At 46.4% G+C, this 26,143-nt stretch overlaps 1 protein-coding gene across 5 annotated transcripts in view; it reads right to left on the reverse strand.

The window, feature by feature from the left end:
* The window catches only part of MYLK (myosin light chain kinase), a 1,073,187-nt gene that overhangs the window by 248,165 nt on the left and 798,879 nt on the right, over positions 1–26,143 (reverse strand). For all 5 annotated transcript variants that reach the window (XM_063934067.1, XM_063934064.1, XM_063934063.1 and 2 more), the window contains one exon: positions 24,132–24,206. In XM_063934067.1, coding sequence (XP_063790137.1) covers positions 24,132–24,206 — 75 coding nt within the window. The remainder of the gene's footprint in view (positions 1–24,131; positions 24,207–26,143) is intronic.

Raw genomic sequence — 26,143 nt, forward strand, 5'->3', positions numbered from 1 at the left:
GTCAGGACCATGGGGAATAGCGGCTCCGCAGGAGACAGGGCACAAAATTAAAAGTTTGACCACTAGGTGGTGTGCACTGGCTCCTCCCCCTATGACCCTCCTCCAAGCCTCAGTTAGGTTTTTGTGCCCGGCCGAGAAGGGTGCAATCTAGGTGGCTCTCCTAAAGAGCTGCTTAGAATAAAAGTTTGTTAGGTTTTTTATTTTCAGTGAGTCCTGCTGGCAACAGGCTCACTGCAACGTGGGACTAAGGGGAGAAGAAGCGAACTCACCTGCGTGCAGGATGGATTGGCTTCTTAGGCTACTGGACACTAGCTCCAGAGGGACGATCACAGGTACAGCCTGGATGGGTCACCGGAGCCGCGCCGCCGGCCCCCTTACAGATGCTGAAGAGAGAAGAGGTCCAGAAATCGGCGGCTGAAGACGTCCCAGTCTTCTTAAGGTAGCGCACAGCACTGCAGCTGTGCGCCATTGCTCTCAGCACACTTCACACCGCGGTCACTGAGGGTGCAGGGCGCTGAGGGGGGGGCGCCCTGGGCAGCAATGTAATTACCTTTACTGGCTAAAAATACATCACATATAGCCCCTGGGCTATATGGATGTATTTAACCCCTGCCAGGATTACAGAAAAAACCGGGAGAAGAGCCCGCCGTGAAGGGGGCGGGGCCTATCTCCTCAGCACACAGCGCCATTTTTCCCACACAGATCCGCTGGTGGGAAGGCTCCCAGGCTCTCCCCTGCACTGCACTACAGAAACAGGGTTAAAACAGAGAGGGGGGGCATATTTTGGCGATATTAATATATATTAAGCTGCTATAAGGGAAAACACTTACTATAAGGTTGTCCCTGTATAATTATAGCGCCTTGGTGTGTGCTGGCAAACTCTCCCTCTGTCTCCCCAAAGGGCTAGTGGGGTCCTGTCCTCTATCAGAGCATTCCCTGTGTGTGTGCTGTGTGTCGGTACGTGTGTGTCGACAGGTATGAGGACGATGTTAGTGGAGGCGGAGCAATTGCCTGTAATGGGATGTCACCCCCTAGGGAGTCGACACCGGAATGGATGGCTTTATTTATGGAATTACGTGATAGTGTCAACACGCTACAAGGTCGGTTGACGATATGAGACGGCCGGCAAACCAATTAGTACCTGTCCAGGCGTCTCAAACACCGTCAGGGGCTTTAAAACGCCCATTACCTCAGTCGGTCGACATAGACACAGACACGGACACTGACTCCAGTGTCGACGGTGAAGAAACAAACGTATTTTCCAGTAGGGCCACACGTTACATAATCATGGCAATGAAGGAGGCGTTACATATTTCTGATACTACAAGTACCACAAAAATGGGTATTATGTGGGGTGTGAAAAAAAAACTACCTGTAGTTTTTCCTGAATCAGATAAATTGATTGAAGTGTGTGATGAAGCGTGGGTTACCCCCGATAGGAAGTTGCTAATTTCAAAGAAGTTATTGGCATTATACCCTTTCCCGCCAGAGGTTAGGGCGCGCTGGGAAACACCCCCTAGGGTAGATAAGGCGCTCACACGCTTATCAAAACAAGTGGCGTTACCGTCTCCTGATACGGCCGCCCTCAAAGATCCAGCTGATAGGAGGCTGGAAAATACTCTAAAAAGTATATACACACATACTGATGTTATACTGCGACCAGCAATCGCCCCAGCATGGATGTGCAGTGCTGGGGGGGTTTGGTCGGAATCTCTGACTGGAAATATTGATACCCTGAATAGCGACAATATTTTATTGACTATAGAGCATTTAAAGGATGCATTTTCTTTATATGCGAGATGCACAGAGGGATATTGGCACTCTGGCATCAAGGGTAAGTGCGCTGTCCATTTCTGCCAGAAGAAGTTTATGGACGCGACAGTGGTCAGGTGATGCGGATTCCAAGCGGCATATGGAAGTTTGCCGTATAAAGGGGAGGAATTATTTGGGGTCGGTCTATCGGACTTGGTGGCCACGGCAACAGCCGGAAAATCCACCTTTTTTACCTAAGGTCACCTCCCAACAGAAAAAGACACCGTCTTTTCAGCCTCAGTCCTTTCGTTCTCATAAGAACAAGCGGGCAAAAGGCCATTCATATCTGCCCGAGGCAAAGGAAAGGGTAAGAGACTGCAGCAAGCAGCTCCTTCCCAGGAGCAGAAGCCTTCCCCCGCTTCTGAAAAGTCCTCAGCATGTCGCTGGGGCCCTACAAGCGGACTCAGGTCCGGTGGGGGGGTCATCTCAAGAATTTCAGCGCGCAGTGGGCTCACTCGCAAGTCGACACCTGGATCCTGCAGGTAGTATCACAGGGGTACAGATTGGAATTCGAGACGTCTCTTCCTCGCAGATTCCTGAAGTCTGCTTTACCAACATCTCCCTCCGACAGGGAGACGGTGTTGGAAGCTATTCACAAGCTGTATTCCCAGCAAGTAATAGTCAAGGTACCCCTACTACAACAAGGAAAGGGGTATTATTCCACGCTGTTTGTGGTACCGAAGCCGGACGGCTCGGTGAGACCTATTCTAAGTCTGAAATCTTTTGAACACTTACATACAAAGGTTCAAGTTCAAGATGAAATCACTCAGAGCAGTGATAGCGAATCTGGAAGAAGGGGACTTTATGGTGTCCTGGGACATCAAGGATGCTTACCTCCATGTCCCAATTTGCCCTTCACCAAGGGTACCTCAGGTTCGTGGTACAAAACTGTCACTATCAGTTTCAGACGTTGCCGTTTGGATTGTCCACGGCACCCCGGGTCTTTACCAAGGTAAAGGCTGAAATGATGATTCTACTTCAAAGAAAAGGCGTATTAATTATCCCTTACTTGAACGTTCTCCTGATAAGGGCAAGATCCAGAGAACAGTTAGAGGTCGCAGTAGCACTATACCAAGTAGTGCTACAACAGCACGGGTGGATTCTAAATATTCCAAAATCCCAGCTGATCCCGACAACACGTCTGCTGTTCCTAGGGATGATTCTGGACACAGTTCAGAAAAAGGTTTTTCTCCCGGAGGAGAAAGCCAGGGAGTTATCCGAGCTAGTCAGGAACCTCCTAAAACCAAGAAAAGTGTCAGTGCATCAATGCACAAGAGTCCTGGGTAAATGATGGCTTCTTACGAAGCGATTCCATTCGGCAGATTCCACGCAAGAACCTTTCAGTGGGATCTGCTGGACAAATGGTCCGGATCGCATCTTCAGATGCATCAGCGGATAGCCCCGTCTCCAAGGACAAGGGGGTCTCTTCTGTGGTGGTTGCAGAGTGCTCACCTTTTTGGAGGGCCGCAGATTCGGCATTCAGGACTGGGTCCTGGTGACCACGAATGCCAGCCTGAGAGGCTGGGGAGCAGTCACACAGGGAAGAAATTTCCAGGGAGTGTGGTCAAGCCTGGAGACTTCACTTCACATAAATATACTGGAGCTAAGGGCAATTTACAATGCTCTAAGCCTGGCAAGACCTCTGCTTCAGGGTCAGCCGGTGTTGATCCAGTAGGACAACACCACGGCAGTCGCCCACGTAAACAGACAGGGCGACACAAGAAGCAGGAGGGCAATGGCAGAAGCTGCAAGGATTTTTCGCTGGGCAGAAAATCATGTGATAGCACTGTCAGCAGTGTTCATTCCGGGAGTGGACAACTGGGAAGCAGACTTCCTCAGCAGACACGATCACCACCCGGGAGAGTGGGGACTTCACCCAGAAGTCTTCCACATGATTGTGAACCGTTGGGAAAAACCAAAGGTGGACATGATGGCGTCCCGCCTCAACAAAAAACTGGACAGGTATTGCGCCGGGTCAAGAGACCCTCAGGCAATAGCTGGGGACGCATTGGTAACACCATGGTTGTACCAGTCAATGTATGTGTTCCCCCCTCTGCCTCTCATACCCAAGGTACTGAGAATTATAAGGCGAAGGGGAGTAAGAACGATACTCGTGGCTCCGGATTGGCCAAGAAGGACTTGGTACCCGGAACTTCAAGAGATGCGCACGGAGGATCCGTGCACTCTACCTCTAGACTTACCGCGGCTGCGTTTGACGGCATGGCGGTTGAACGCCGGATCCTGAAGGAGAGGGCTCCGACGGAGGAATTTCAACTGGGTCGATTCCTACATTTCCTGCAAACAGGATTGTCTATGGGCCTCTAATTTGGGTCCATTAAGGTTCAAATTTCGGCCCTGTCGATTTTCTTCCAGAAAGAATTGGCTTCAGTTCCTGAAGTCCAAGCTTTTGTCAAAGGAGTACTACATATACAGCCCGGTTGTGCCTCCAGTGGCACCGTGGGATCTCAATGTAGTTTTGGGATTTCTCAAATCCCATTGGTTTGAGCCACTCAAATCGGTGGATTTGAAATATCTTACATGGAAAGTGACCATGCTACTGGCCCTGGCTTCGGCCAGGAGAGTGTAAGAATTGGCGGCTTTATCGTACAAAAGCCCATATCTGATTTTCCATTGGGACAGGGCAGAACTGCGGACGCGTCCTCAGTTTCTCCCTAAGGTGGTATCAGCGTTTCACCTGAACCAACCTATTGTGGTGCCTGCGGCTTCTAGCGACTTGGAGGACTCCAAGTTGTTCGACGTTGTCAGAGCCTTAAAAATATATATATATATTTAAAGGACGGCTGGAGTCAGAAAGGCTGACTCACTGTTTATACTGTATGCACCCAACAAGCTGGGTGTTCCTGCGTCTAAGCAGACGATTGCTCGTTGGATTTGTAGCACAATTCAACTTGCGCATTCTGTGGCAGGCCTGCCACAGCCAAAATCTGTAAATGCCCACTCCACAAGGAAGGTGGGCTCACCTTGGGCGGCTGCCCGAGGGGTCTCGGCATTACAACGCTGCCGAGCAGCTAAGTGGTCAGGGGAGAACACGTTTGTAAAATTCTACAAATTTGATACCCTGGCTAAGGAGGACCTGGAGTTCTCTCATTCGGTGCTGCAGAGTCATCCGCACTCTCCCGCCCGTTTGGGAGCTTTGGTATAATCCCCATGGTCCTGACGGAGTCCCCAGCATCCACTTAGGACGTCAGAGAAAATAAGAATTTACTTACCGATAATTCTATTTCTCGTAGTCCGTAGTGGATGCTGGGCGCCCATCCCAAGTGCGGATTGTCTGCAATACTTGTACATAGTTATTGTTACAAAAATCGGGTTATTATTGTTGGAAGCCATCTTTTCAGAGGCTCCTCTGTTATCATGCTGTTAACTGGGTTCAGATCTCAAGTTGTACAGTGTGATTGGTGTGGCTGGTATGAGTCTTACCCGGGATTCAAAATCCTTCCTTATTGTGTACGCTCGTCCGGGCACAGTATCCTAACTGAGGCTTGGAGGAGGGTCATAGGGGGAGGAGCCAGTGCACACCACCTAGTGGTCAAACTTTTAATTTTGTGCCCTGTCTCCTGCGGAGCCGCTATTCCCCATGGTCCTGACGGAGTCCCCAGCATCCACTACGGACTACGAGAAATAGAATTATCGGTAAGTAAATTCTTATTTTTTTGAAATAAATAATAGCTCTGAAAATGTATATACATATGTGACATATATACATATGTTAAACGCCACTCTTTTGCTGCGAATAGTGTTCATGTGAATGTCCTTAGGGACGTGCATACGCATCCGCTTACATATAGAAGCATGGGATGTACGCACACTGCGACTAGTCGCGGCACAGTGCACATAATAGCTGTTGTGATGTGTACACACAAGTCAGGCAGTTATGTGTAAGATGAACAGTGTCACATCTGTAACAATATTTGTACAGTAGGTTTAGAAGGATAATCATAAAAGCCAAGCAATGATTTAACTGTTTTCATTATAACTTGGTCACTGACAGGTGTTTCTTTGAGTTACTTTGTTAAATACAGTACTATTTAATTGTCTTTGCAGGTGAACAGTATGCAGATAATCAGAAATAATGATAACCTCATGATAACCAGCATTAATCCCAAAAATGTCCTGTGAAACGTTTCTGTCAGAACTCTGGTATTTTGTGAACCCAAGTTAGAATCTATGTGTGGTTCTATGGTAGGCACATGGTGCAGGAAACTCGGTGGACGTAGGTACGTCTTGCACTTGAGGAACACAGAGAGATAATTGGAATAAACTTGAAACAGTTTAGGTTTGACCAAAGTCTGTGCTTAGGAAATTACTGGAACAGATGACAGCATGAAGAAGTATTAACTTGAACTGGACTGGAACTGGTGAAGCAACTGGAATTGGAATTTGCTCGGAAGCTGTTTAACTTGAACCGAACTGGACCTTGGGAAACAACTGGAACTGGAGTCAGAACTTGGAAACAAATATATTTGAACTGGACTGGAACCGGGGAGACAGCTAGAACCGGAGTCAGCCTGGAAGCTGATGTACTTGAACTGGATTGAAGCCGGGGAGACAGCGGAACTGGAGTCAGCCTGGAAGCTGATATACTTTAACCGGACTGGAACCGGAGAGACAGCTGGTACTGGAGTCAGCCTGGAAGCTGATATACTTGAACTGGACTGGAACCGGAGAGACAGCTGGTACTGAAGTCAGCCTGGAAGCTGATATACTTGAACCGGACTGGAACCAGAGAGACAGCTGGAACTGCAGTACACACAAGTAGACACTGGATGGATTGCTCTGGGACTGGAATAGCAACACACGCAAGAGCACACTGAAGGGAAAACGTAGCTCCTGGAATCACAGTACATGTGCGAGTACTGAATGCTGGAAACACTGAGCTGGCAATGCTGCTGGAATCACAATACCGGTGCAAGTACTTAGTGCTGTAAACACAGTGCAGACAATGCTGCTGGAGTCTTAGTGAAGGTGAGATACTTGGAGCTGAATCACAGTGCTGGTAATGCTGCTAGAGTCTTAGTATAAGTGAAATACTTGGAGCTGAATCACAGCGCTGTGACTTGGAATCTCTGGTAATAAACAGGACAACAGGAACATGAGATGAACACTGGAGTCTGAGCATGAACGCAACTGAGATAGCGACATTGTTCTAGGTGACTTGCTAGAGCTCTATCTAGCCCTTTTATCACCCTTGCTGGTTATCCATTGGACAGTGGAGTCATGTAACTAACCGATTCTTGTGGTTGGAGTACTTGCTATCAACTAATCCACAGGAACATGGTGGCGCCCGTGACAACAGGGGGCCGGAGCAAGGTTCAGGGGTACCGGAGCCAGTGCAACAGAAGGCAGAATGAAGGGCGCACCGGTAAGGCATGTGACGCTAAGTCCTAGTTCCTGACAGGTTCCAGGTAAGAAGTACACTGCAGTCCTGGTGCAGATAGTTACTTTCGGGTTTGTTAGAAGATGCTAGACCTGAGAAAAAGGATGTGTGAAAAGTGGACCTTTCTATGTACAGTATCCAACATTTAGGACTCATTCACATGAGTTGGTAAAATGGGTAAAACTAGAGATGAGATGCACGGTTTGGTTTTCCTCAAATTTGGACACGCCCAAACTTTCAAGTAGAATTGAGTTCCAGTTTGGAATCACTTTGGGGTTCTGATTGGAACAGAGTGCTTGCTCGGGTCTGTTGTTAGTTCGGAACTCGGATTTAAAAACTAAACATGTGTTTTGGATTGCATTTAAAACATGTCTAAATTACATGATTTTAGCTGTTTTATTGATTTTTAATCAATATTACAGATTTTTATCTATTTTAAAGAAATCTAAAACCGAACCCGAACCAAAACATTTGAGGGTGGTTTTGCTAAAACCAAAACACGATGCTGAATTAGATTCAAAACCAAAACAAGTGGCTCTGCGCATAAAACCATATTAAATTTTGTGTTTTAGGGATGCCTATTTAATCAGTTTTCCATATACTATGCATGAGAAATAGGCTGCAACAGTTTATTACTGTACAGGGCCTAGACCTGTAAATGACGATGTAAGCTTTGAATAGAGAAGCACAATATCAAAATAGAGCTTTTGCTCTCCAATATGATTCAGCTTCAGGAATACAGAAGTGAAAGCAAAAAACTTGTTTCCATAAAATACCCTACATTGCTGAGATATTATGTTATGGTATAATAATGCCTCTGTGATTCAATAAAGCGGCTGATGAAGTGGTCCGTTCTGGCTATGATTAGTTAGGAGACAATCATTAAAATATTCTTGATGTCAAACAGCACACAACATCCTGTTCACAAAGATCTAAGAACATATTGGTCCTAAAGCAATGAGGAACCATTTTCATTAATGAATCTTAGTATACTGTCTTTTCAACAAAAAAACGTTTGAGAATTTGCTGCTTAGTTATTGTGCTCCAAAACGAGAATGTTAACAAAGTTAATAAGTGCTGCATTTCTGTAGTAATATCATATACAGGCATACAGTAATCAGTGGATTTCCTCACACAATTACTGTGAGAAGCAATGATAAACAATATAAACATCAGATCATGTGGGAGTAAACAGGGTCAATTTAGAATGTATTTTAGCTATGACCGTCTCTCTCACTGTTATTACTGTGCAAAAGTACCCGGCCTCTATTACTACTACTTTGTAAAAGTGGCCACACTATTTCACTGCTATGTGATGATAAACCAGCAAATAATAGGATTTTAATTACCTACCGGTAAATCCTTTTCTCGTAGTCCATAGAGGATGCTGGGGTCCATTTTAGTACCATGGGGGTATAGACGGTTCCGCAGGAGCCTTCAGCACTTTAAGACTTTTCAACAGTGTGAACTAGCTCCTCCCTCTATGCCCCTCCTCCGGACCTCAGTATAGGAACTGTGCCCAACAAGACGGACAACTTCGAGAGAAGAATTGACATTAAACTAGTGGCGAGATACACACCAGCTCACACCATACAAAACATGCCGCCTAACGTGGCTTTCAACATAACCCATGTGTTACGTTCCTGATGCTCAGAACTGGAGAGATGTTTGTGTAGAGAATCCAGAGCACCAGGACGTGACGCTGAAATAAGGGATGGTACGGGAATAGCCCCTAGCACCCTACCTCCGTTGTTTTACCCGTGTGGTCAGTTCACGCCTGAGTGACTATGGTTTCTTGGGCCCACGGCAGCCGCGTTTGAAGGGCGGAATAGGTCTGCCCAACTCCGATGCCCCCAGGTCTTAGAGTGAGACAAGGCGTGAACCGAGACAGGATAATAACAAGGAGACCTCTAACTAAAGCAAACAGAAGCTAGGGGCTACTAACTACCCTAAAACTAAATATATGTGCGGCATGCCGCCAAAGGAAAAGAACAACAAAAGATACCACTGTCCACTCCCCCACACGGCACCACCGAGTTCCGGGGAGGACAGTGAAAAGCGGAAACCTCTGCAAAAACCACCAATACAAAAGTAAAACAAGGACTAAGCGGCCTAGGCCGCAACATGCGGCAGAAGCCGCTACTCACGAAACAGGGAGAGAACCCCAACAAGCGAGAACCCCCAGATGACCGCAACAGATTCACTTGGACAGGAAGGATTCTCAGGACCGGCTTCAGAACTCCAGAACTCAGGAGCACAGGGAGCAGGATCGACCAGATACAGCTGACCAGGAACAGACATTGCAAGGCAGGAACAGCATACAGGAAGCTATCACCGGTGAGGCTGCAGTGTGCTGGCTCCCATAAAAAGACCCTGCTGGCCAATGACAGGAGGGCCAGCAAGACCAGCCCCCAGACCTTAATTACTAGTTGCCGTGCAGCTGCCCTGCTGCACGAGCAACTAATCAATCCTATCTGGCAACGGGGAACGCGGTTTGCCAATGGCGTCCCCGTTGCTATGGACCCAGCGGCTGAGGACACCTGGCGTCCTAGCGTTGCCAGGGACCCGGCGGCTACAGTACGCACGGTGTCCTGGCATTGCTAGGCGCCGGGCGGGCAGGGAGGGAGGTGCGGCGGCCATGAGCGTCGCTCGGAAGCAGACCGAGCGGCGCCGCGAACCGCGGCACCTAACAGTACCCCCCCCCCTTGAGGAGGGGTTAAAGAACCCCTAAAGCCGGGTTTCTGAGGAAATTCCTGAAAGAATAATCTCTTAAGTTTAGGGGCATGTAAATCGTTATCCAGGACCCAAGACCTTTCTTCCGGGCCATAGCCTTTCCAGTGAACCAAAAAATAAAGCCGGCCCCGAGAAACTTTGGAATCTAAAACCTTCTCCACCAAGAACTCTTGTTGCCCCTGAACATCCACCGGAGGTCTACCCTGGGAAGTCTTCCGAGGGAATCTCCTGGAAGAAAAATACTGCTTCAGAAGGGAACAGTGAAAAGTATTGCCAATTTTGAGTGATTTAGGCAAGCGTAACCGAAAAGCAACTGGGTTGACCTTCTTAACGATAAGGAACGGTCCAATAAATTTGGGTCCCAATCTAGCCGAGGGTTGTTGGAGCTTGATGTTGCGGGTTGACAACCACACCGTATCTCCCACCTTAAAAGTGCATGGGCGTCGGAACCTATCAGAATTTTTTTTTTCTCGGAAGGCAGCCTTCTTAAGGGCAAAGTGCACCTTTTTCCAAATCATACTGAGACGGGAAGTTAAGGTCAACGAGGAGACTGGAAAATGAGGGTAAAAAGAATTGGCTCTAGGATGAAAGCCCAAGACCGAAAAGAATGGGGACTCCTTGGTGGAAGAATGACAAGAGTTATTATAGGCAAACTCGGCCAAAGGAAGAAATTCAGACCAGTCATTCTGAAGTTTGGCCGAATATAGCCGTAAATACTGTTGTAACGACTGATTAACACGTTCAGTTTGTCCGTTAGACTGTGGATGGTACCCAGATGTTAAATAGAGTTTCATATTTAATGAGGCACAAAAACGTTTCCAGAAACGGGCGATGAATTGCGGTCCCTGATCAGACACAATATCCCTGGGTAAACCATGGAGCCTGAACACATGGCGGAGAAACAAAACTGCCAACCCTTGAGCAGAGGGTAATCGGTGGAGAGCAATGAAGTGGGCCATCTTACTAAAACGGTCTACTACCACCCAAATGACTCGAAATCCAGCTGAAAGAGGAAGGTCCACCACGAAATCCATGGATATATGTGACCATGGCCTGAGAGGAACAGCTAAAGGCATGAGTTGCCCGACCAGCAACGATCGAGATACCTTGTACTGAGCACAAACCTGACAGGAACGGACAAATTCCCTTACATCTTTAGAAAGATTAGGCCACCACACTAAGCGAGAGATTAACTCCAAGGTCTTAGTGATACCCGGATGACCAGAAACCTTATTATCATGAAACTCAGCTAGAACAGTGCCTCTCAGAAATTCAGGGACGAAGAGACGATCTGCAGGAATGACTTTGGGAGCCTGCTGCTGAAGCTGGACTAGCTGTGTAAATAAATCCTGTGTGAGGCTAGCCCGGATGACAGATGATGGGACTATGGCGGTAGTAGCCGGGTGGTTATTGTGAACCGGAAGAAAACAACGTGACAGGGCATCGGCTTTTGTATTCTTGGAACCGGGCCTGAAGGTGATAATAAACCTGAAACAAGTAAAAAACAGCACCCAACGTGCCTGTCGAGCATTAAGCCGTTTAGCTGACTCAATATACTGCAGGTTCTTGTGGTCAGTAAACACCGTAATGGTATGCCTTGCTCCTTCCAGCCAGTGCCTCCACTCCTCGAAAGCCCATTTAACTGCCAACAATTCTCGATTACCAACATCATAGTTGGATTCTGTGGAGGAGAATTTTCTGGACATGAAGGCACATGGGTGTAATTCCTGAGACTCCGGGTCTTCCTGAGAAAGGATAGCCCCCACTCCAACCTCTGAGGCATCTACCTCGACAATAAAGGGGAGATCCGGGTTAGGGTGTCTGAGTACTGGAGCTGAGACAAAGGCCTGCTTTAAGGCCAGAAAGGCAGACTTGGCTTCAGGCGACCAATTGGAAGGATCCGCTCCTTTTTTAGTCAATGCCACATTAGGAGCAACCAAATCTGAGAAGGTATGAATGAAACGCCTATAGTAATTTGCAAACCCTAAAAAGCGCTGAATTGCTTTTAAGTTCGTGGGTTGTGCCCAATTTAGGATGGCCTGGAGTTTTTTGGGTCCCATGAAAAACCCCTTAGGAGAAATAATATACCCCAGGAAGGACACTTCTGTGATGTGGAAATCACATTTCTCCAGTTTGGCGTATAAATGATTTTCCCGTAACTTCTGAAGGACCAGTCGCACATGGGTAATATGTTGTTCAAAAGACTCAGAGTAAATCAAAATGTCGTCTAAATAAACGACTACGAACTTTCCTAGAAAGTCGCGAAGGACGTCGTTAATGAGATCTTGAAATACTGCAGGAGCATTAGACAGCCCAAACGGCATCACCAGGTATTCATAATGTCCTGACTGTGTGCTGAAAGCCGTCTTCCACTCATCCCCAGATTTTATTCGGATGAAATTGTAAGCCCCTCTAAGATCGATCTTGGAAAAGATAACGGCAGTCCGGAGCTGATCAAACAGTACTGAAATCAGTGGCAAGGGGTAGGTGTTTTTAACAGAAATTTTATTCAGAGCCCGATAATCAATATATGGTCTGAGCGACCCATCTTTTTTCTCAACAAAAAAGAACCCTGCACTCAATGGAGATTTCGAGGGCCTAATGAAGCCTTTTTTTAGGCTCTCCTGTACATAATCATTCATTGCCGTAGTTTCCGGCCCAGACAGGGCATATAGTCTCCCCTTAGGCTAAGAGGCACCGGGAACTAAGTCGATAGCGCAGTCATAGGACCGATGAGGAGGCAGAATATCCGCATTACCCTTGGAGAAAACGTCGGCAAAGTCCTGATATTCCAAAGGAATAAGTTCTGGGGTGACTGCCGCAATCCGGACTGGACGGGAAATACATTCCTTAACACAAAAGGGACCCGATCGGGAAATCTCCCCAGACCGCCAATCTATGGTGGGATTATGAAAGGCAAGCCAGGGGTGACCCAAAACTACGGGGACAGCCGGACAATGGGTAAGGTAAAATTCGATTTTCTCTGAATGTAGGGCCCCCACTGTCAGTTGTACTGGAGGTGTGCGGTGAGTGATTACCCCATTAGAAAGCGGACCACCATCCAAGCCGTGCATGGTGATACGTTTATCCAAAGGTATCTGTGGAACGCAACAACACACAAGCACAATAAAGTGATCCCCTGGCGCTAATTCTTAATTTGATTTGTGTATATGTCCTATAGCAGAATATTTAAAAAATCTACATGCAGCTCACTGTAAAGGGGAAATTCTCTTCCACCATTACCTCAATGCACTTAAAAAAAAATATAATAAAAAAATATATATACAGACAGCGCAAGTAGATTTCTTATTAAAATACCTTTTTATTTTTACCCTTATATTCTGTAAAAAACTCCTTTCTTACCGCTAACACTACTTTCACATAAAACAATTAGTTTTTTAAAAAGACATGGCATAGTAATACAGGTTGAGTCTCCCTTATCCAAAATGTTTGGGACCAGAGGTACTTTGGATATGGGATTTTTCCGTATTTTGGAATAATTGCATACCATAGTGAGATATCATGGTGATGGGACCTAACTCTAAGCACAGAATGCATTTATGTTACATATACACCTTATACACACAGCCTCAAGGTCATTTTAGCCAATATTTTTTGTAACTTTGTGCATTGAACAAAGTGTATCTACATTAACACAATTCATATATGTTTCATATACACCTTATACACACAGCCTGAAGGTCATTTAATACAATATTTTTAATAACTTTGTGTATTAAACAAAGTTTGTGTACATTGAGACATCAAAAAACAAAGGTTTCACTATCTCACTCTCACTCAAAAAAGTCCGTATTTCGGAATATTCCGTATTTCGGAATATATGGATATGGGATACTCAACCTGTATTAATTCATAACCTAGCACAATTCAATGCTCTGCTCTGTGCAATAGTTTTATGCACACTCTCAAATAAGCAACTAGATACAATTAGCTCAGACTGTTTCCTTTTAGTCTTGCAAGACCTTCAGCTTCTATATTGATACTTTAAGTTGGAAACTTTATTGATTCATTCCCAAGCTGAAGAGCAATAATTGTTACAAAGTCTCTTATTCAAGCTGTGAAATGTTATTTCCAAGTCCACATTGCTATGGAACACAGAGGACTGCGCTTCCAAAAGGATAAAGACAAATACACAGTCTCAATAATTTCTCCTTTCCGTTTTGAAAGTGTCACTGATTAAGTACACAGCGGCAGTCAGTTGGTTATTTATTAATAAACATGCAGATATGTATAGCTTCGCTCAAAAACGGCAATGAATATTCGAGCAACTCAGCTGTTAATTAAGACATGGCCATGCTATATGCAAATCGTTACCACACTTCCTCCTGTGTTCAATTTCTTTTCCACTCCCGGCTCTGGTACTTGAATCCCTTTTAACGAGCCTTATCCGGATGTCTTTTGTATTTCCCCAGCATAACGAGGTCACCTTGTGGTATGTTAGTTTGCAGGTAGATAGGAGTCAATAAGACGCGTTTCTCCACCTGTAACAATCAGCGGCTTCCTCAGTCAGATAGTTTAAAATCTGCCGCCCGCTCTCTTTTATCACCAGTATTTCTCAAATGCGCCTGCTTGCACTCACTGCTCTCCAAGCCTCGTTTGGCATATGTCAGCTGTTATAATCATTCACGGAGGTGCACCGTACGCTTACCAGCGTTCTGACTCCTGTTATTATGCAGCCATTCATCAGCTGCTGTGAATCCTGTTTATATCCAACCATTCATTTCTCATTTATTTCAACTAAAATAATGTTTTTAATTATAGCAAATTATGATGCTTATGAGTACCATATTAGGTTGTACATATATATAAACAATTCAGATGCCTAGATCAAATACCGGAATTATTAATAGCAATCAGAGCAGAGCTTCAATATTAGACAAATAAAAAAACTATTTCTAGCTAGGATCATATACACATAAGAAACTTATGTGTATATGATCCTAGCTAGAAATAGGTTTTTTATTTGTCTAATATTGAAGCTTTGCTCTGATTGCTACTAATAATTCCGGTATTTGATCTAGGCATCTGAATTGTTTATATATATATGTACAACCTAATACTCATAAGCATCATAATTTGCTATAATTAAAAACATTATTTTAGTTGAAATAAATGAGAAATGAATGGTTGGATATAAACAGGATTCACAGCAGCTGATGAATGGCTGTATAATAACAGGATTCGGAACGCTGGTAAGTGTACGGTGCAGCTCCGTGAATGATTATAACAGCTGACATTTGCCAAACGAGGCTTGGAGCGCAGTGAGTGCGCGCAGGCGCATTTGAGAAATACCGGCGATAAAAGAGAGCGGGGCGGCAGATTTTAAACTATCTGACTGAGGAAGCCGCCGATTGTTACAGGCGGAGAAATGCGTCTTATTGACTCCTATCTACCTGCAAACTAACATACCACAAGGTGACCTCGTTATGCTGGGGAAAATTCTAAAGACATCCGGATAAGGCTCGTTAAAAGGGATTCAAGTACCAGAGCCGGGAGTGGAAAAGAAATTGAACACAGGAAGAAGTGTAGTAACGATTTGCATATAGCATGGCCATGTCTTAATTAACTGCTGAGTTGCTCGAATATTCATTGCCGTTTTTGAGCGAAGCTATACATATCTGCATGTTTATTAATAAATAACCAACTGACTGCCGCTGTGTACTTAATCAGTGACACTTTCAAAACGGAAAGGAGAAATTATTGAGACTGTGTATTTGTCTTTATCCTTTTGGAAGCGCAGTCCTCTGTGTTCCATAGCAATGTGGACTTTGAAATAACATTTCACAGCTTGAATAAGAGACTTTGTAACAACTATTGCTCTTCAGCTTGGGAATGAATCAATACAGTTTCCAACTTAAAGTATCAATATAGAGGCTGAAGGTCTTGCAAGACTAAAAGGAAACAGTCTGAGCTAATTGTATCTAGTTGCTTATTTGAGAGTGTGCATAAAACTATTGCACAGAGCAGAGCATTGAATTGTGCTAGGTTATGAATTAATATTACTATGCCATGTCTTTTTAAAAAACTAATTGTTTTATGTGAAAGTAGTGTTAGCGGTAAGAAAGGAGTTTTTTTACAGAATATAAGGGTAAAAGTAAAAATAAAAAGGTATTTTAATAAGAAATCTACTTGCGCTGTCTGTATATATATTTTTTTTATTATATATTTTTTTAAGTATCTGTGGAACGCCGAAAGCCTGAGCCCAACCAAGATCCATGAAATTTCCCGCAGCTCCACTGTCGACGAAGGCCGACACCAACGAACTGAGGCTACCAAAGGAAATTTTTACAGGAACTAATAAGGATTTATTAGAGGAGATCAACTGCAGACCCAAGTGAACCCCCTCACAATTCACTGGGTCAGAGCGTTTCCCTTATTCGGGCAATTACGTGCGATATGTCCCTTGCCACCACAATACAAGCAAAGACCAGAATTTAGCCTTCTGGTTCTTTCCTCTGGGGACAGCCAGGAGAGACCCATTTGCATGGGCGCCTCGACGTCCTCAGGGAAAGTATACACACATGGACTAGGCCTGAAACTAGCTCCTCTTTCAGCCCTCCGCTCCCGGAGACAACGATCAAAATAGCAAGCTCCATGAGTTTGTCTAAAGTCTCTGGAGCGGGGTACTGCAGGAGACTGTCTTTAATAACTTCAGACAAACCGAGGCGAAACTGACTGCGCAGGGCCGGGTCATTCCAGCCACAGTCGTTCGACCAACGGCGAAACTTGGTACAATACGCCTCTGCTGGATTTTTCCCTTGCTTAAGTGCACGCAAGTGGCTCTTAGCCAACGCTTCTCTATCAGGGTCATCGTACAAAAGGCCTAGAGACTTAAAAAGGCATCTACAGATAGCAAGGCAACATCATCGGCTTTTAGCCCAAAAGCCCAGGTTTGCGGATCGCCTTGTAGTAAAGACATCACAATCCCGACCCGTTGAGACTCAGTGCCAGAGGATCGGGGCCTTAAACGAAAATAAAACTTACAAGCTACCTTGAAATTAAAAAAATCCTTTCGGTTACCTGAAAAACGGTCAGGAAGGTGCATCTTTGGTTCTGGAATCATACTCGGGGAGGCTCGCCAAAGATCTCCCTGCGATCTCACCCGAAGAGTAAGATCCTGAACCATCTGAGTTAGTTCCTGAATCTGGTTGGCCAAAAGCTGGCTGGGATTCGGTCCTAATACTGCCGGATTCATGAGGCCGAATTTCAAGGCCCACCAAAAACAAATAACTCTTAATATTATTCTTTTTTTTTTGTGTTTGTTTTTGGGCCGGTGATAATGTTACGTTCCTGATGCTCAGAACTGGAGAGATGTTTGTGTAGAGAGTCCAGAGCACCAGGACGTGACGCTGAAATAAGGGATGGTACGGGAATAGCCCCTAGCACCCTACCTCCATTGTTTTACCCGTGTGGTCAGTTCACGCCTGAGTGACCATGGTTTCTTGGGCCCACGGCAGCCGCGTTTGAAGGGCGGATTAGGTCTGTCCAACTCCGATGCCCCCAGGTCTTAGAGTGAGACAAGGCGTGAACAGAGACAGGATAATAACAAGGGGACCTCTAACTAAAGCAAACAGAAGCTAGGGGCTACTAACTACCCTAAAACTAAATATATGTGCGGCACGCCGCCAAAGGAAAAGAACAACAAAAGATACCACTGTCCACTCACCCACACGGCACCGCCGAGTTCCGGGGAGGACAGTGAAAAGCGGAAACCTCCGCAAAAACCACCAATACAAAAGTAAAACAAGGACTAAGCGGCCTAGGCCGCAACATGCGGCAGAAGCCGCTACTCACGAAACCGGGAGAGAACCCCAACAAGCGAGAACCCCCAGATGACCGCAACAGGTTCACTTGGACAGGAAGGATTCCCAGGACCGGCTTCAGAACTCCAGAACTCAGGAGCACAGGGAGCAGGATCGACCAGATACAGCTGACCAGGAACAGACGTTGCAAGGCAGGAACAGCATACAGGAAGCTATCACCGGCGAGGCTGCAGTGTGCTGGCTCCCATAAAAAGACCCTGCTGGCCAATGACAGGAGGGCCAGCAAGACCAGCCCCCAGACCCTAATTACTAGTTGCCGTGCAGCTGCCCTGCTGCACGAGCAACTAATCAATCCTATCTGGCAACGGGGAACGCGGTCCGCCAATGGCGTCCCCGTTGCTATGGACCCAGCGGCTGAGGACACCCGGCGTCCTAGCGTTGCCAGGGACCCGGCGGCTACAGTACGCACGGCGTCCTGGCGTTGCTAGGGCGGGCAGGGAGGGAGGTGCGGCGGCCGTGAGCGTTGCTCGGAAGCAGACCGAGCGGCGCCGCGGACCGCGGCACCCAACACCATGCTACTGTGCATGCATAACGCAACAGCAACAGCTGTGAACATCTTAACACATGAGAACCTGTGTAAAAAGATAAAACGTAATTCTGCAGGAAAAATGAGCACTGGGCGGGCGCCCAGCATCCCATACGGACTTCGAGAAAAGGATTTACCGGTAGGTAATTAAAATCCTATTTTCTCTTACTTTCTAGAGGATGCTGGGGTCCATTTTATTACCATGGGGATGTACCAAAGCTCCCAGTATGGGCGGGAAAGTTCTAATGTTTGCAGAACTGACTGACCAAACTGAAGGTCGTCAGCAGCCAAGGTGTCAAACCTGTAAAACTTAGCAAACGTGTTTGCCCCTGACCAAGTAGCTGCTCTGCAAATTTGCAACGCCGAGAAACCCCGGGCAGCCGCCCAGGAAGAACCCACTTTCCTTGTAGAGTGGGCCTTTACCGAACTCGGTAACGGCAATCCTGTTGTGGAATAAGCGTGTTGAATGGTACCTCCGATCCAGCGCGCAATAGCCTGCCTAGAAGCAGGACCCCAACTCTTGTTGGAGTCATAGACAACAAACAAAGATTCTGTTTTCCTTATCCGAGCCGTTCTTTCAACATAAGTCCTCAACGCTCTGACGACATCCAAGGACTTTTGAAACGGCTGAGGTGTCAGAAGCCACTGGCACCACCACAGGTTGGTTGATATGGAAATAAGACACAACCTTTGGAAGAAAATGCTGACGCGTCCACAGTTCAGCTCTATCTTCATGAAAAATCAAATAAGGACTCTTGTGTGACAGAGCCCCTAATTCAGACACTCATCTGCCTGAGGCCAAGGCCAACAGCATGATCACTTTCCAAGTGAGAAACTTCAACTCTACCTCTTGTAGAGGCTCAAACCAGTCCGATTTAAGGAACTGCAACACCACATTAAGATTCCATGGCGCCGCAGGAGGCACAAAGGGAGGTTAGATGCGCAGAACCCCCTTCACGAACGTCTGGACCTTAGGAAGGGTAGCCAACTGTTTCTGAAAGAAAATGGACAAGGCCGAAATTTGGACCTTGAAATCTCAAGCCAGCATCCACACCCGCCTGCAGAAATAGGAGAAGACATCCTAATTTAAACTCCACCGCAGAAGACTTCTTGGATTCACACCAAGATACATATTTTCTCCAAATACGATGGTAATGTTTGGATGTTACCCATTTCCTGGCCAGAATAAGTGTGGGAATGACTTCACTGGGAATACCCTTACAGGGTAGGATCTGGCGCTCAACAGCCATGCCGTCAAATGCAGCCGCAGTAAGTCTTGATAAACAAACGGCCCCTGCTGAAGCAGGTCCTCGTGAAGAGGAAGAGGCTGAGGATCTTCCAGTAATAACTCCTGAAGATCTGGATACCAAGCCCTCCTTGGCCAGTCTGGAGCAATGAGAATTGCCCGAACCTTGTTCTTCTGATGATCTTGAGAACTTTAGGTATTAGTGGAAGTGGAGGGAACAGATACACCGACTGAAACACCCACTGGCTCACCAGTGCATCTACTGCTATTGCTTGTGGGTCTCTTGACCTGGAACAATATTTCTGAAGCTTCTTGTTCAGACGTGATGCCATTATATTTACTTGAGGAACGCCCCAACGACCTGCTACCTCTGCAAAGACTTCTGGGAGGAGGCCCCATTCTCCTGGATGGAGATCGTGTCTGCTGAGGAAGTCTGCTTCCCAGTTGTCCACTCCGGGAATTAAAATTGCCGACAGAGCTTTTGCATGTCTTTCTGCCCAGAGGAGTATCTTTTTCACCTCTGCCATTGCCACTCCGCTTTTTGTTCCGCCCTGGCGGTTTATGTAAGCTACTGCCGTTGCATTGTCTGACTGGATCTGTATGGGACGACCTTGAAGAAGGTATGCCGCTTGATGAAGGCTGTTGTACACAGCTCTCAATTCCAGAATGTTTATGTGAAGGAGTACTTCTTGACTTGACCATCGTCCTTGGAAGCTTTCCCCTTGCGTGACTGCTCCCCAGCCTCGGAGGCTTGTATCTGTGGTCACCAGGATCCAAGTCTGAATCCCGAACCTGCGTCCTTCCAGGAGGTGAGAACTTTGAAGCCACCACAAGAGTGAAATACTGTCTTTTGTTGGCAGGATTATCCTCTGGTGCATGTGTAGGTGCGATCCGGACCACTTGTCCAGTAGGTCCCATTGGAACACCCTGGCGTGGAATCGGCCAAATTGTAGAGCCTCGTAGGCCGCTACCATCTTTCCCAGCAGGCGGATGCACTGATGAATCGATACGCATGCTGGTTCTAAAACTTGTTTGACCATCCTCTGGATCTCCAGAGCCTTTTCCACCAGTAGGAATACTTTCTGTGCTTCCGTGTCCAATATCATTCCCAGAAATGATAACCTCCTTGTGGGTTCCAATTGTGATTTTGGAAGGTTTATGATCCATGCTGTTGAAGCACTGTCAGGGAAAGTGCAATGTTCTGCACTAGTTTCTCCCTGGAACTCGCTTTTATGAGGAGATCGTCCAAGTATGGAATGACTTTGACTCCTTTCTTGCGAAAAAGAACCATCATCTCCCCCATCACCTTGGTGAATATTCTCGGAGCCGTGGAGAGCCCGAAAGGCAAAATTTGGAACTGGTAGTGGCAGTCCTGCACCGCAAACCTCAGGTATGCCTGATGCGGCGGGTAGATGGGAACATGTAAATAAGCATCTTTTATGTCCATCGATTCCAGAAATTCCTTTTCCTCCAAGCTGGAGATCACCGCTTTCAGGGATTCCATCTTGAATGTGAACCTTTTCAAATAAAGGTTCAGAGTCTTTAGGTTTAAAAACGGTCTGACCGACGCATCCGGTTTTGGCACTACAAACAGGCTTGAATAAAACCCTTTTTCCTGTTGTGACACAGGAACTAAGGAAATTACGTTGTGTTGACATAATTTCTGTATTGCGTTCAGCACTTTTGCTCTGTCCTGAACAGAAGCTGGTAAGGCTGATTTGAAAAATCGTCATGGGGAAGGTCCTGAAATTCCAATTTGTACCCTTGGGATACTATCTGCAATACCCAAGGATCCAGATCTGAGTGATCCCAGACCTGGCTGAAAGACAGTAGACGTGCCCCCACCCGATCGTACTCCTGCAGGGGAGCCCCAGCGTCATGCTGAGGTTTTAGCAGAAGTAGCTGTTGACTTCTGTTTCTGCAAGCCTGATGGTGTTGTAGATTTTGTACCTCTTCCTCGACCTCTTCCTTTGCCTTTTTGGACTTGTTGGGCCAAAAGGATTGCATCGTATGAGAATGAAATCCTTTCCTAGGTGGAGCAGCTGCGGAAGGCAGAAATGCTGACTTGCCTTATGCAGTTGTTGAAATCATGGCATCCAGCTTGTCTCCAAAGAGGGCTTCTCCATTGTAAGGAAGCGCCTCAATATTCTTTTTTGATTCCGCATCAGCATTCCATTGGCGGATCCACAGCACCCTGCGGGCTGAAATCGCCATAGCGGAGGATCTTGAACTCAGCAACCCAATATCCTTCATAACTTCAATTAAGTAACCTGCAGCATCTTTGATATGGCAGAGAGTTAGGACTATTTCATCCCTGTCAACTGTGTCTATGTTAACAAGCAAGTTGTCAGACCATTTTTCCACAGCGTTACCTACCCACGCACAAGCAATGGTGGGCCTGAGCACCGTTCCGTTAGCAGTATATATGGATTTTAGGATTGTTTCTAATTTACGGTCAGCTGGATCTTTTAAAGGGGCTGAACCAGGGGCAGGCAAAACTATTTTCTTAGACAGCTGAGAAACTGAGGTGTCTATCATTGGGGGTGTCTCCCATTTGTGCCTGTCTTCCTCAGGGAAAGGGTACACTACACGTATCCTTCTGGGAATGGTACATTTCTTCTCTGGGTTAGCCCAGGATTCTTCAAAGAACGCATTCAAATTCTTTGAAGGAGGAAAAGTCACAACCTGCTTTTTATTTAATTTAAAATAATCCTTTTACTCAGGGACCATTGTTGTTTCCGGAAACTCCAACACTTCCTTTATAGCAACTATCATACATTGTATGCTTTTGGCTAATTTGGGGTCTACCCCTCTCAAATCCCCAATGTCGACGTCAGAGTCGGAATCTGTGTCTGTGCCCCCTTGCATTATCTGGGCCATTTTCTGGGAACTGGACGGGACCCGAGTGGATGATATGGAGGGGTCAGTAAACAGTGCATCCTCCACAGACTGCCTCCAATATTTGTTGTTCAGACTCAGAGAATTTCTTTGCAAGCACTGACATATTCTTTTGCAACATTCTCACCCACTCCGGCTCCTTCTGAGAGGGAAGGGCCACCCCATTACCCTCTTGTGTATCTAAAATGGGTTCTTCCTGGGAAGAACCCTCCCCAATGTCTGATATGTTACACACTTGTACACACACACACACACACACACACACACACACACACACACACACACACACACACACCCCTATCACACAGGGGAGCTATTGGGGACAGACCCACACTAAAGTCTGTCAGAGAGACACAGAGGGATTTGCCAGTCCACACACTGCACCTTATTGTGAATTGTGGAACTATTACCCACTTGCAGCGCATATACCAATAATAGGCCCACAGACCTAATTATAATGAACACTCTCTGCCCCTTCTATAGCACCCTGTACTTGTATCAGTGTTGTCATGAGGAGAAACAGCATTCAGGAGCTTCACACTGGAGTTTCTGCAGGAGAAAATGACACCCAGTGAGTGTTCTGGCAAGTCTGAGGAGAAGCCCCGCCCTTCAGCCTCAGCAATGTAATATTTATACTGGATGGGGATGGCACATCGGCGGCTGTACATGTATGTACCCCTTTTGCCAGTAAGAGTAAGGTTTTAAAACATGACCTCCGAGCGCCCCCCCCCCCCCACACTCTGCACCCTTGTGCTGAGAGACATGGCACGCGCTGCGCGTGTACCTGTATGCCGCCAACGATGACCGGAGGATCCCCTCTCTGTAGGACTCCGGTAATATACTCACCAGCCTTCTGACTTCTGGCTCTGTTAGGGGGTGGCGGCAGTGCTGTGGGAGTGAACGCTGGCCAGGCTTGGGCTGTGTTCAGTACCCTTCAGGAGCTAATGGTGTCCTGTCAGCGGAAGCAGAACCATTAACTAATTGAGAAGTTGGTTCCTACTCCCCCCCCCCCACCACCACCTAAGTCCCACGAAGCAGGGAAGCTGTTGCCAGCAGCTTCCCTGTAAAATAAAAAACCTAAGAAAGTCTTTTTCCAGCAAAGCTCTGTAGAGCTCCACTAGGGTGCATCCAGTCTCCTGGGCACATTTTCTAAACTGAGGTCTGGAGGAGGGGCATAGAGGGAGGTGCCAATTCACACTGTTGAAAAGTCTTAAAGTGCCGAAGGCTCCTGCGGAACCTTCTATACCCCCATGGTACTAAAATGGACCCCAGCATCCTCTAGGACGAAAGAGAAAAATCATTTCCAGCTTGTAGTTTTTACTTTTCCTTAATGCTGCACTTAAAATGTAAGATCGTGAGTTGTCATCTATAAATGGGATATAGTTATGTGACCGGCGGGTCACATTACCGACGGCTATATCTCGCCCCTTTCTAAATCCTGACAGTTGGCATGCCGACTCGCAGGTACTATTCCCACCCGTGGGTGTCCATGACCCCTACAGAGTAGGAACAAAACCTGTGGCGAGCGCAAGGGGCTTGTTGCACTTGCATTCCGCAGCCGGGATCCCACAGTCTGTATGCTGACCCTCGGGATCTCCAGCGAAGGTAACGCGATCCAAACCCTATAAACTATGTGATGCTCCTCAAAGAGAGAACGGACCAGAGTTCACTTACTTTCTGCTGTATTTGTAGGGACAGCATTACTTCGAGGCTTCTTACTTTTCTTTATCTCTGTTTTTCCTGAAGTATCTAAAATAGAACATAGTAAAATTCTCAGAAAAGTGGACAGAAGCAAAGAGACAACAGTATCATGAATGAACAAAGAAGAACTGAACACTGAGGATATAAATGGTACTGAGAAGACACTGAATGAAGATGTCCTGCATAATCCTCACCCTGTCCTGCTGACATTTTTTTATCACAAGTGTCTGAGACTGGTCAATGTCATCAGGGGATTGAAATGTCTGAACAGGAACACCTTTTAAATATTCAGATTGACACAATAATTACAGGAAACTTAAGAAAAAATACAATATAAAATAAGAACCTGGGCCAAAATTTACTAAGAATTCGAGTTTGTCCGATTTGTGTTTTTTTTTCTAAGTCCCAATCGGGGAATTCACTAAGCACCAATCTGGGCAGTGTTTGGACTATTCGTAATGGTTTGATTATCAAAGTTCAGAAATACGAATGAATAGACCATCGGTCAAACACGGCTGTTATTTCATACAATACGGGCATTCACTATTCATTCGTATTTGGGTGTTAGTCTCTGAGTGCTCAAGTGCAGGTCTATTTTTTTTCGATTCGTTAAAAAAAGCAGCAAAAAAATAGACCTGCTTTTTCCAGTCGAGTTTGGATAACCATGCACGGATCAGTGAGATCTGTGCATGGTTATCTATGGGAAAGGGTCTGTTTAGTGTTAAAACATAAAAAAAAAATTGCGTAGGGTCCCCCCTCCTAAGCATAACCAGCCTCGGGCTCTTTGAGCCGGTCCTGGTTGTCAAAATATGTAGAAAAAAATGACAGGGGTTCCCCCATATTTCATCAACCAGCACTGGGCTCTGCGCCTGGTCCTGGTTCCAAAAATATGGGGGACAAAAAGCGTAGGGGTCCCCCGTATTTTTTAAACCAGCACCGGGCTCCACTAGCCAGGTACATAATGCCACAGCCAGGGGACACTTTTATACTGGTCCCTGCGGCCCTGGCATTACATACCCAACTAGTCACCCCTGGCCGGGGTACCCTGGAGGAGTGGGAACCCCTTAAATCAAGGGGTCCCCCCCTCCAGCCACCCAAGGGCCAGGGGTGAAGCCCGAGGCTGTCCCCCCCATCCAAGGGCGGCGGATGGGGGGCTGATAGCCATGTGTAAAAAAAAGTGAATATTGTTTTTAGTAGCAGTACTACAGGTCCCAGCAAGCCTCCCCCGCAAGCTGGTACTTGGAGAACCACAAGTACCAGCATGCGGTTGAAAACCTGGCCCGCTGGTACCTGTAGTACTACTACTAAAAAAAATACCCCCCAAAAAACAGGACACACACACCGTGAAAGTATAAGTTTATTACATACATCCACACCTCCATACATACTTACCTATGTTCCCACGAGGCTCGGTCCTCTTCTCCATGTAGAATCCTTGGGGGACCTGTGAAAAAAATTATACTCACATAATCCAGTGTAGATTGTGTCCAAAGTATAATCCACGTACTTGGCAAAACAAAAAAACGGAAACCCGACCACGCACTGAAAGGGGTCAGCGGTCAGCAGTGAGGTTACTTTCGGTCAACCGCTGACCGCAAAGTTCCCACCATTGGCTACAATGGAGCGCATAGGCGCTACATTGTATCTGTGCCGTGTGTTGCCTCACAGACACTACAGGAGCACACAGCCAATCGGGAGAGTGCCACGACGTGTCGCTCCCTGATTGGCTGAAGGGACCCTCTTTGACAGGAGTCAGGGGGGGTCCTGGCAGTCGGGGAAAGGGGTCCCATGTGTAAACATGGGACCCCTTTCAGTGCGTGGTCGGGTTTCCATTTTTTTGTTTTGCCAAGTACGTGGATTATACTTTGGACACAATCTACACTGGATTATGTGAGTATAATTTTTTTCACAGGTCCCCCAAGGATTCTACATGGAGAAGAGGACCGAGCCTCGTGGGAACATAGGTAAGTATGTATGTATGGAGG

This window comes from Pseudophryne corroboree, chromosome 7 (assembly GCF_028390025.1).
Source record: "Pseudophryne corroboree isolate aPseCor3 chromosome 7, aPseCor3.hap2, whole genome shotgun sequence".
Classification (NCBI taxonomy): domain Eukaryota; kingdom Metazoa; phylum Chordata; class Amphibia; order Anura; family Myobatrachidae; genus Pseudophryne; species Pseudophryne corroboree.